The sequence below is a fragment of the Quercus lobata genome, chromosome 9, assembly GCF_001633185.2.
Source record: "Quercus lobata isolate SW786 chromosome 9, ValleyOak3.0 Primary Assembly, whole genome shotgun sequence".
Taxonomy (NCBI): domain Eukaryota; kingdom Viridiplantae; phylum Streptophyta; class Magnoliopsida; order Fagales; family Fagaceae; genus Quercus; species Quercus lobata.
The window spans coordinates 39,276,633-39,288,798 of NC_044912.1; the positions used below are offsets into that span (position 1 = coordinate 39,276,633).

Here is a 12,166-nt window from a genome sequence, read left to right on the forward strand (position 1 = left end):
TAAAGGGTCACAGTTTTTTTTTTTTTTTTTTTTTTTTTTCACTGATATTTCGATTGCTAGGTCAATTGTGTCTAGATCTCAATCTTACCGACCTACACAATTGTGTCTATTACTCAGCCAAAAGAAAAAAAAAAAAAAAAAAAAAGGAAAAAGAAAACTTATGTCTAGATCTACTGCTCAATCTTATCCTTTGCTTTATTTTGCCGAAAAAGTTTGGAGCCTCATACCCCAGAAAAGAAAGCCCCTCTCCTCCCTCCCCTCCCAAAAAAAGTACAGCACTTTAATGATTCAGCTGCTTTACATAAATGAAAATTGTAGGTGTGCCTACATAGTGTGATATGGGTATCATGATGCAACTGGCCAGTGGGGACTAGCAAGATTTAAGCTGGCAATGGATCAGCATTACTAAAATTAGTAGAAAGAGTTGGTGGTAATTAAGTTGACGTAAGACAAGGAAATAATTTTGTGCTCAAATATTGTGTAGAGATTGTCATAAATAAAACTTCTATGACTTCATCTTTGCCAATTCTTAATACCCTCTCAAGTGTAGCTATCCAATGTGAAACATAAGCTCTATAAAAGGTGTAAAGTTTTGGGTGGTTCACTGGTTATATTAGAGAGAATATTGGACCAAGTACTATGCCTTTATTAGAGTTGGATCAATTATGTCATTATGGGGAAGACTATCCAAATTATCATAGTGATTTGGACTTTTGAGCTGAATGATTGGGACCTCAGTTTGCCACCTCAGCTAAATTATGGAGTTGACATAACATTTTTAGTTTCTCCCTACCAGCAAACACAAATTGTCTAGATTTTTGTCGAAGCTGTTTAACTGAACTGAAAGACTCAGCAAGGTCTGGTTCCTCCACCTTGGCTGAAATTGTTTTCAGAAGCATTTATTATCTGTTTATTTCGATGGTAAATGTTTCGAAGTTGTTAAGTAGGGCCTGAGAATCTTGATTATGTCAATGATTACTTGTGTAGTGAATACTCGTTGTTATCCTTGCAGCTTGCAATTTGTCAGAATCCATAATAATTCGGTCCACCAATATAGCGTGGTTTGGAAGCTGGACCCGTATAAGTCAACTAGTTAAAGATATTCGAAGAGATGTGGGAAGGGTTACCCATGCCATAGTATTTCATTAAGGAACATTACTACTGATCAAGTGATGAAAACTGTAAGAATTAGGATGGTCTGTAATTTTGACAATCAAGGGTCATAATGTGATAGTCCAGGCTCTAATGCAAACATATATGGTTTGGTTTTCTTATATGAGTAACCATAGTATACTACACATTTTATGTATAAATCTTATAAATCTTACAAACTAATGTATGACCAATCATTAAAAAAATTATTTAACATTTATTTATTGTACTATTAGAATTTAGATTCTACCAACCACATTTATTGTCATGACAAATTAAAAATCTTTTGTATTAATTAATAATAATTTAGTGTTTTTGTTCTTATATTGATAAACCAAGGGTGCAATTCAAATTTCAATGGTCTTGGGTTGTACTCAAAAGATACTGTAATTGGAAAAGCTTGAAATATTGCTCCTTTGGTAACTCATTTAGACAATTTTTTTGGACAAATTACACTGATACCCCTAGGTATAGCAAAACTAGACTTGCAATAACCGATTTTCCAAAATTGCACTACACCTCGTCAAAGGAACCTTGAGGGTGTTAGTGTAAAAAAACCTCCTTGAAAATTGACAAATAGCGAACTTTATTGGAGAAAAATTGTGGTTTCAAACTCTCAAACACTCTTTTTGGGATCACAAGATTAGTGGGTAGAAAACTAGAGTTTATCTATGAAGCACTAGAAGAAAAAGTACAAGGTTTTCTCTTTGAATAGCATAGTCTATGGCAATTTATTCTCATCATTAACATAATTTAAAGATGAGTGTTAATAAGTGCACAATTAGGTTTTAAAGAAGCAACACAAATTAGGTCATAACAAAAAGCAGGAAACAAACTTTGTTATTATCCCTCGAGCAAGGGACAAGCAAAGTCTTGAGTTCTTTTATTGTTTCATTTTTGCAAAACTCACTTTTGTTTGAGTGAGACTCCAATTCACTTGAGTAAAATTCATTTCTCTTGAGTGAAATTCTTCATAAATCAATTATTCGTTGATGGTATTCAAGGCAGCTCTAAAACAAAATTTTATGATAAAAAAAAAAAAAAAATCAAATCATGGTATTTAATTACACTCAATATCATGGAATGCAACACTAAAATTTTAACACATTTATTTTTTCTTTTTTGGTGAAAAGAAATAACTTGAACCATATCTCTCTCTCTCTCTCTCCATAAAAAAGAAAAACAAAAAAAGAAAAAGGAAAAATGAAAAGAAAAAGAAAAGAATTATATAGCACCTTCCATGCTAATTCTTATATTTCCTCAACAATTGCACAAGTTAATCAATTTCTTAAGATGAGCCTATCTGTTTGTTGGGCTGAGTAATGGTAAGTTGATAACTCATTGCTTTTCAAGTAATTGAAATAATAGCATGGCAATATGGATCCTTGTGAAAAGAAGATGCTATATATGAACGAATAGGAATTGAGAGTTGTTGGATAAATCTTGTTTGACCTCTCTTGATTATTATCAAGGTGGCACCCAACCAATACATGCGGTTAATTAGAGTTCATTGAGTGAAAGTTAAGTAGAAGAGTGACAAATATTATCATATTACTGTGACCATTGGTAATTGACCCTATGCACTGAATTGACCAAATCATCATGTGGTGGAATATTTTTCACTTGACTAGTAAACCAACAGTCCTTGGTAAAGACCAAGACTTTAGTTGCAACTTGCCCTGAAAAGGCTGAAATGCAAGTGATTTTCCTTCCAGGATGGCCTTGGAAACTTAGAATATACCCCCAAAGAAAACACTATTTTTGGCTTGTTTGCCTTATCTTTTTTCGAACATTGTTAAAAATGATGTTGGGGTGTTTGTCTTTTTCTTCTGAATTTGTTGAGAGTTAATGTTTTTGTAATCATAAGTGTCCAAAAAGTGGTTAGTTCTTGTCTTAGGGTGACTAACCTGTGGTCGAAATTAAATTTATTTTTTGTGATTAGAGTATATCCTATTATCTTTTGACTGATCATTTTTCCTTCTTTGCTTTAACATTGTTTAGGAGGGGTCAGCTGACTTTTTAAAGTTGGATCATTTTCTAGTTTGTTTTGCTATTCTTTAAACACTATCATCATATCTTCTTAAAATAACGCATGAATTGCAGTTTCTTTTAATTAATTGACTCATAGTTTTTTTTTTATTTTTTTTTTTTTGAGGATAATTAACTCATAGTTAAACCCGAAAACTTATGGAAGTGTATACCTTTCTTTTTTATTTTTTTATTTAGGGAGGCCCCGGAAAGTGTGGCAAAGCAATTTGTAGAAGATGAAATTTTAGAGAATGACCTGTTTATATACAATTGTTAATTAATCATTTGATTACTATTGGGTTTAGCTAATATCTAACAATCATTATGCAACATGAATTGGAATCTTTAGCAGAACTTAATGGATTATTAAAAGAGTGATGGGGTTATATCATATGGACCTGATTGTAGGTTGCAAAATTTTGCATATGGAGTAAATGTGAGATGGAATTCAGATATGTCAGGTTAGTCTCCAATAAAATTGAATCTAAAAAAATAAAAGGTTATATATATATATATATATATATATATAAAATTCAATCCATCTTTGCTTATGTTAATGACTCAATTGGTCCAGTACATGGGTATATATAAAATTCAATCCATCTTTGCTTATGTTAATGACTCAATTGGTCCAGTACATGGGTTAGGTACTATATCCTTTCATATTGGCTGAAGACTAAGTGACACCTATTCTCTATAGAGTCTAGACTAGACCCCAACCAGGTGAAAGAGATTGTTGCGTGTTATATATCAATATATCGTATGTATCTTTTCGTGGTAAGGAAAAATAATAACTTTTTTTTTTTTTAAGATAAAGAAATAGACCATTTATACAAATCCTAGGAAGGATGGATGGCAAGAGGGCATGTAGAATAATATAAATTATAAATTGGATATCTATGGAAAGGATATATATATATATATATATATATATATATATACATTCAAGGTGAGATGAGATGGGTTGGATCGAGTTAGCAAAACTTATCCACATCTCATCATCTTTTTCAGGCAAAGAAAACCAAATTGAAAGAATGGATCAAATAGGGTGAAGATTTTTTACCATCCCTGTAACAAGGGACAGAAGAGAGGCATCTCTGACAAAGGAAAAAAGAAAAAGAATAATAAAAGAAAAATCTCTTATTTATTTATTTATTATTTATGAGAAAAGAGAAATCTCTTAAAAAAGAAGAAGAAGAAGCATGAAATGCTAATTTAGGGAAAAAGTGAAAGGGTATTTTAGTTAGAGAGTAACAAATGGTATTTCCTTGTAATATTTTGAGAGTAAAATTTTCTCGGAAATTGAAAAATCTGTCAATACTTTTTCACTTCCTGAGAAATTTTTTTTTCAAAAATAGTTAATTATTGTGTGCCCTGCACACTTTAGCAAAATCCATATATATATATGAGAAATAGAAAGGATTTTGTTAACAGGTGCCGGCCAACACTTGTTAATGAATTAACTATGGTTCATTTATGATCTATCACAAATTCCACTGCATAGAAAATTGGCAAAATTTTTTACTTTTCAGTTGTGATTTATCACAAAATAATTTGACTTTCTCCATTTAAACTGATACACATTTAATACATATTCAGTTTTTTCCACATCCTTAAAAAAAAAAACTTGAATAATTTATTTTAAATTTTATTACATTAACGGGTGCCGTACAACACCCGTTAACAACACCCATAAAGAAATGTTAAAGAATGTCCCAAGTCCATTGGATTATGAATTATTTTTAGAAATATTTTATAAGAAAATAATAAAACAATTAATTTTGTTGACAATTTTTTATATTTTTCATAAAAATGATGTTAAAATTTTTCTAATACTGTATAGTTTAATAAGTTTATTAACAATTCATTCCCATAAAAATAATGTTAAAATTTTCATAATATAGTTTATTAATAATTGCACTAAAAACACTTGTTAACATGACCTATTAAAAAAAAAAAAAAACCGGACTTCTTATTACACATTTGCCTCGAATGTAATCAGAGGATCCCTAAATACCAAATCCCATTTTATGGTCTCCCCTTTCTCTTATGACAATTCCCACTATTCATTTTTAATGTATAATGTTCTTAATTAAATCTTCTCCCACAAAACCCAACAAATCTGTAACTACATTGGCCCCACCAAATACCTTTTTTTAAATTTTCCCCTAATTTTTTAATTTCAGTTCCCTTCTCTCTCTCTCTCTCTCTCATGCAGCTTTGTAAAGAAAGCTGGGCATGAGGGCTTGTACTTGTTATCAAAGATTCATCTTTTATCAGTCACAAAAATTAAAAGGTTTCTATGTTCAAGTTTCAAGCTCTGGGGTTCATCAAGATCTGTTTTTGCTTGAACCTGCAAGCTTAACCCACATGCACCAAGGTATGCTTCAATTCAAACCTTCCTGGTTTTTGTTTATAAAATGTTGGGTTTTATTTATTTATTTATTTATTTTTTGTCATAAATTTGTGAATGGTTTGTGAAATATTTTAATGGGTTGGAGATAAAATGAGCTGGGGTTTCCATTTTTATATTGGGTTTAAGCTTTGGAGTTCTTCCTGGTCTTTGTGTGAAATACTGAAATTTTGGGGGGTGTGATTAGAGAAAGTGGGTCTGATAATATTGACACTCGGAGAAATGTTTGTTTCTTTGAGGTTGGTTTTTATTTACAATGTTGTTTTAACTGTTTGGAGCAATAATTGTTTTGGTTTAGCAAATTTGCATATCCTTTGGTTTGTTTCTGAAAGAACTAGGAAGTAGAATATTTTTAATATTTGGAATCTATTATTCATATGAATGGGGGATTCTGTTCAACCTATCTAAATAGATGTATTAGGCTTAGTTGAGTTGTGGTTCTTGTGTTCACAGGTAACATGAATAGTCTCAAGATATATAGAATTCTCTTCCCCACCGAAGCTTTTCTCACCTACTAAAGAGAGTGTGAAAAAAAGATTTCAGTAAAAGCTTTAAAGGGCTTTTCTTGAGGGAGCAAGCGGTGTGGAATTTGTAATCCTCAGGAAATGGTTCTTTTCTTATTTTCTGAATTTGTAAAAACAGTTGGAGACTTTTTTTTGCAAACAAGAATAAACTATAAAGATAGTAATGGTCATTTTGAGTTTCCTCATTTTGTGTGCAAAAAGATCAACATGGAAAATAGCAGAAAATGACCCAATAAGTTTGTTCTTCTAATTAGAGATGGAAAATTTTCATATAAGATGTTCTTAGTCTCATGTCCCTGGGGTGCTGTACTTCAGCCCTGTTGGTTAAAAGGCATTCTGTCATGCTCACAAGTCAAGAAGCTGAACTTCTAGGAATTTTCTGTTTCTGCGCAAAAAACTTTATGTTGCTGTATGTCTTTCTGAGTGTATTCAAGCAAGATGAGTATTGATTATAATGCTACATGCTTGCTTCCATGGTTCTACCGTTAAAAAGGGAGGCATGTGAATTGGCAGTTACATCTAGTTTTGTACAAGTTTGCAATGCCTTTTCTTGAATATCGGTAATCAGTTCAAAAGCAGCCTACAATGATCAATAGCATGTGGTTACTGGTCAGGATGCCTCCAAATGCAGCATAATGCCTAGCACTAGATATTACCTTAGTTGGCATCAGGGTTGGGGGAGCTCTGGAAAAGCTTTCTTAAGTAAATAATTGTACAACTTCAGCTCGTGTGATGACTTGAATGTCTGGACATGGTAGCTGGATTTGGAGCCCATTGCAGAGACAATTGCCACATGAACATATAAGAGTTGCACATGTTATTGTAGCCTCTTTAAAAGGAAAGAGTTTTGATTTGTTTTAGGCTTTTAGATGCAAGTTCCACTTGAGGTATTCTGTTAGATGCATGGCTTACCGGCTTTTTTGACTCTGTGCCTGCAGGCTGTTTACTACATTGCCCAGTTCTGTAGGCTCTCCCCTATGTCCCAAATTGGCTACAGGGTTATTGTCCTTGGGGACCAGCTTTTCTTCATCATTCTCCAGATCCTTGTGGGGACTATATACTGGCTATTCCACCAAGATAGGAATCTCCTATTACTTTCAGTTCCCCTTCAGGCTGCTTTTGTTAGAGAGACTCTTTATCCCATTTCCCGTTGTGTATGGTAGGCTTCTGTCAACTATTGCACCAAATCTCACGTTTAGAAATACTTACATAGTGAAAGTAGATAGTGATTCTTTGATTACTTTTTCTTATTTCATATTACAGTTATTTGAACTGCCAGGAAATTAGCTGCTTCAAGTTCTGTTTTTCTTTTTCCTTAATGGTTCTGCACCTCTATAAAATATTCTTTAGCTCCTGTTCCATGTATAAGGGTAATTACTTGTCGTTTAGGGTTTCATTTTTATCTTTTCAAAGGGAGAATGATATAGCATGACATGTTGGTTACTAGTCTAAGAAATTCTTCAAGCTCTAGAGTCTAGAATAGGTAACAAGTGGATATTTATCCTAAAGAATCAGCAAACCCCTTGTTATAAGTTATAACAATGAAAACCTAGTTATTGTTAAAGGGAACTCTTATGATTGTAAACTACTTTCATCAAGATATTCTAACAATAATTTATCTTCATAAACTTTTCTGTTTTCATTTTTTAATTTTGTTATATGTTTTATCAGAACAGGTCAGATGGACACATCATCGGTAAAATGTCTTATCAACAGCATTTCTCGATTCATTCTTCTAGTATCATGCCAGACAATGAAAGCAATGCCTATTCAGAAGGATTACAGAGATCTAGTTGGTGCATTAAAGCTTTTGAAAGCAGTGCTTGATGAAGTTGTTGATTACAAAATTCCTTCAGATGAAATTCTCTGTAAAGAGTGTGAAGAATTGGATACGGCTGTCAATGAGACTAGGGAGTTCATGGAAAATTGGTCTCCAAAAATGAGCAAACTATGCAGTGTAAGTAACATCTTATTAACTTATTTTCCCAGTGGATCAATTTTTATCATCCCCTGCCTCCCTAAAAACAAATTCTGTGAACGGAATTACTTTTGTGCACCTTATTTATTATTATTATTATTTTTTTTTTTGGTGAGATTCATTTGGTGTTGTTCAACAGCAATAGTATTATTAATATATCTAGTTCTTATTTATGAAACTTTATTTCTGGCACATGTTTAATGAATGTCATCTAGTAATTTCCTGAAATTACATGATCATTTCTTTGAATTAGGAGAAATCATAGGGAACAGAAGAAAACTTGAATCTTACAACGGCAGTTGCATTAGACTGCAAAATGCAAACTTATTTCTTTCCTTTTGCTTCTGGAAATCAAGTGGAGAACATAAAGTATTTTGTCTTTTGGGAGTTCTGTGTGGGTTTTTAGGGGCAAAAAAGGGTTTTGGGGGGGGGGGGGGGGTGGGGTGGCAACTTTCTATATGTACTTGTTTTAATTATTATTTGTTGTGTTATATCTCCAGGTTCTGTGGAGTGAGCCATTGCTGATGAAAATTCGGAGCTCATCAATCGATATTTGTCACATATTGTGTAGATTATTACAGTCATCTTCGTCTACTATAAGTTTAAGTAATGTGCAGGTATAATATCCGCTGCATATATTGTTTTCTATGTGAATTCAGTTTTACTGGTGACAAACTTTCTCTTCTGTATTCAGTTTTACTGGCTTTAGATAGCTATCACTCTACTAGTTGTCTGGTCATTTAAGGCAATTGTCAGACTGATTCCTGGTACTCTTTCAGAATTGTATGCAGGAGCTTCAATGTTTGAAGCAGGAAAGAGTAACGGAATATATAGAAGAGGCTATTATAAGTCAAAGAGATAATATTGTTCCCTGCACCAAACATCTCCTGAAGATTATTGAATTTCTTAATTTGACACCAAACCAGGAACTACTGAAAGAAAGTATTTGTGTGGAAAAAGAGAGAATAAATGCCCAAGTCAATAAAGCGAAAGGGGAACTAGATCAAATCTACCAAATTGTGAATCTTGTCTCCCACATTCGTAATTGCATGGTGAAAATTCAGCGCTTTGAAGCAAGAAGTGGTGTCCCAATCCCTTCATACTTCCGCTGCCCTCTATCGTCAGAACTTATGTTGGATCCTGTGATCGTGGCTTCTGGTCAAACCTATGAGAGGTCTTCCATCCAAAAGTGGCTTGATCATGGACTGACTATTTGCCCAAAGACTCGTCAAACACTCACACACACAAATCTTATTCCCAATTATACTGTAAAAGCCATGATATCAAATTGGTGTGAAGAAAACAATATAAAAACTTACAACTCTGAGCGCACTGAGTTTGTTTCAGTGCCATCCCTATCAGATCATGCATCTCCTCAAGATTTAATCCGCACAGATAGTTCCCCTTTTTCTTTACACAACAGCAATTCGATGTCAAGATCATCTCATGAAGTTGGAAATGGATTTGAAAAGCAAAAGAATGATGCCTCTTCTAGATTAAATGGGAAAAATTCCAATGGATTCCAAAGCCGGGAGACAGAAAAGTTTTACCATCCATCCCCTGAACAATCATACATCCATAGCAGGAGTGAATCAGCATCAAGTGCCATTTCCAGTGTTGATTATATGCCACCAGTGTCAGATGAGGTGCCAAGAATATCGAGCAAGCGTGAAAACGTGAATGAGCTGTCTGGTGAAATCACAACTGAATGTCTTGATACTTCTCCTCAATGTAAAGAACCAGGATTTCCCTCTTGGTTACCTGGAAAGAAATTTGACAACTTGAAAATAGAAGTTGAAGTAGCAGGTAACATAAACCATAATTACTTAAGAGCAAACTCACTCCCATTTTCAGACTCAGGATCTGATGAGGTGACCTCTGCTTCCCATGTCAAGAAATTGATTGAAGACCTTAAGAGTCAGTCCAATGAAGTGCAAACTACAGCTGCAGAAGAATTGCGGCTTCTTGCAAAACACAACATGGAGAATCGTGTCATTATAGGCCAGTGTGGGGCTATTGCACCTTTGGTCTCACTTCTTTCTTCAGAAATGAAGCGAACACAAGAGCATGCTGTGACAGCCCTTTTAAATTTATCAATTAATGAAAACAATAAGGCCATGATTGCAGAAGCGGGTGCTATAGAACCACTTATCCATGTTCTGAAAACAGGAAATGATGGAGCCAAAGAGAATTCTGCAGCAACTCTATTCAGTCTCTCTGTACTAGAAGAATACAAGGTGAAAATAGGTCGTTCTGGTGCAGTTAAAGCATTGGTGGATCTTCTACACTTGGGAACTCTTCGAGGGAAGAAAGATGCTGCTACAGCTTTGTTTAACCTATCAATTCTTCATGAAAATAAGGCTCGTATAGTTCAAGCAGGTGCTGTAAAGTATCTTGTTAAGTTGATGGACCCTGCTACAGGGATGGTTGACAAAGCTGTTGCTCTTCTAGCAAACCTGTCGACAATTGGGGAGGGACGTTTGGCAATTGGGCGGGAAGAGGGTATTCCATTACTAGTTGAGATTGTTGAATCGGGATCTCAGAGAGGAAAGGAAAATGCTGCTTCTGTACTGTTGCAACTGTGTCTCAACAGTTCCAAGTATTGTACCCTGGTTCTGCAAGAAGGAGCTGTCCCTCCCTTGGTTGCCTTATCACAGTCTGGCACACCAAGGGCAAAGGAAAAGGTAAACAGCTTATTCTAACACTGGCTACCCATCTTTTTCTTTTCAGTCTGGTCAGCTGCTTTCCAGTCAGTGTGCCATTATACCATGCAGTTGGTGTCCTTCAACCAGTAAAAGGAAATAAAAAGCATTACAAGTTAATTCTGAGAAGGTTCATTTTTGTTTGAGTGAAAAGCCTTCCCATCCCCACCCAAATATTTTCAGTTCCTGTCCTCCTAGTGACTATGTCTTTGATACAAGATGTGTGCCCAAGCTTCATGAGTGTGTGAGATTGACCTAAATGTGTGGAAAAAAGATAATAATATATTTTGTTTTCTATTATGCAGGCACAACAGCTTCTTAGTCACTTCCGGAATCAGCGAGAAGGGGCCACAGGCAAGGGAAAATCATGAAGAGAAATTTTCTTGGTTTCTTGCTGCTTTTTACTTTTGGCTCTTATCTCCTCCTTGTCAATTGCTCTTCTTCGACATATTCCTTTAGGGCTCTTTCTTCATACATTCTTTAGCTCTCAATTATATCCATTTGCAGCATAGTTTTGAAATTTTCTTTTCCTCCGTTATGGTGGGTAGTGATGGATTTCTTATTAAGTGCAAAATGGGATTGGATTGTAAACTTAGGACTGTAGTTTCCCTGAGAACATAGCTTGGCCAAGTATAAAATCTTGTCACTACAGTGTTTATCCTGTTTTTTGGTCCTCATTAGTGTTTTGTACATAAATTGTATATATCCTACAGTATTTATGCTCTATATAGGTCCTTGTAATCTGCAGTAGAATCATAGTATTGATTTTTGCTATTGGTTGCACCAAAGTTCTAGTAATAATGTACCTTTTCTCCTCTTTTACTCAAGCAAGCACTTGGCCGGAAGACAATACTCCCAACATAAGGGCAGGCATTTATGAGCACGAGATCAATATTGGGTAGTGTTGCTCGGAAATTTTTCTTCATTTATTGTGGTAGTGTACATCAATTTCGTGCTTCATTGTATGTTGTTTATCCTGAATAGGTAGAACTTAACAAAATTTTGTGATAAACTAGTACACGGTTGTAGAATGTGATTTTGGTCTAGTAAATGTTTGTGATGCTCTAGGCTCTAGTGGAGTCATGATGCTGTGATGAAGATTCTGAAAAGTGTGAAGATAAGTGGCATCCTGTTAAGGCTTCCAGAAGTGGCTTTGATATCTCACACCTTTTCTTTGTTGACGATTTAGTGATATTTCCTAAGGCAGATAAGAAGAATTGCCATTATGTGAAGGAAGTTGATTAATTTTGTTAGTTTTTGGCCAAAAGGTTAACTAAAGAAAATGTGGAGTCTTCTTCTTGCCAAATGTGAATCAATCCCTTAGAGAGCACCTGTGTAATATTTTTGGGTTTTATTCAACCCCAAATCT

The 12,166-nt window shown here is 34.4% G+C and overlaps 1 protein-coding gene across 4 annotated transcripts; it reads left to right on the forward strand.

The window, feature by feature from the left end:
* Positions 1-5,249: 5,249 nt before the first annotated feature.
* LOC115959783 (U-box domain-containing protein 3) lies at positions 5,250-11,598 on the forward strand. 4 transcript variants are annotated; one of them, XM_031078358.1, is made up of 6 exons: positions 5,250-5,560; positions 7,056-7,276; positions 7,789-8,074; positions 8,596-8,712; positions 8,875-10,779; positions 11,103-11,598. In XM_031078358.1, exons 3-6 carry the CDS (start codon positions 7,799-7,801, stop codon positions 11,166-11,168), a joined length of 2,364 nt encoding a protein of 787 aa, XP_030934218.1. In that variant the 5' UTR covers positions 5,250-5,560; positions 7,056-7,276; positions 7,789-7,798; the 3' UTR covers positions 11,169-11,598. The 4 variants fall into 4 exon arrangements, with proteins under 4 accessions (XP_030934218.1, XP_030934217.1, XP_030934215.1 ...); XM_031078356.1 differs by having other exon boundaries at positions 5,251-5,560; positions 7,794-8,074; XM_031078357.1 differs by lacking the exon at positions 7,056-7,276.
* The last annotated feature ends 568 nt before the right edge of the window (positions 11,599-12,166 follow it).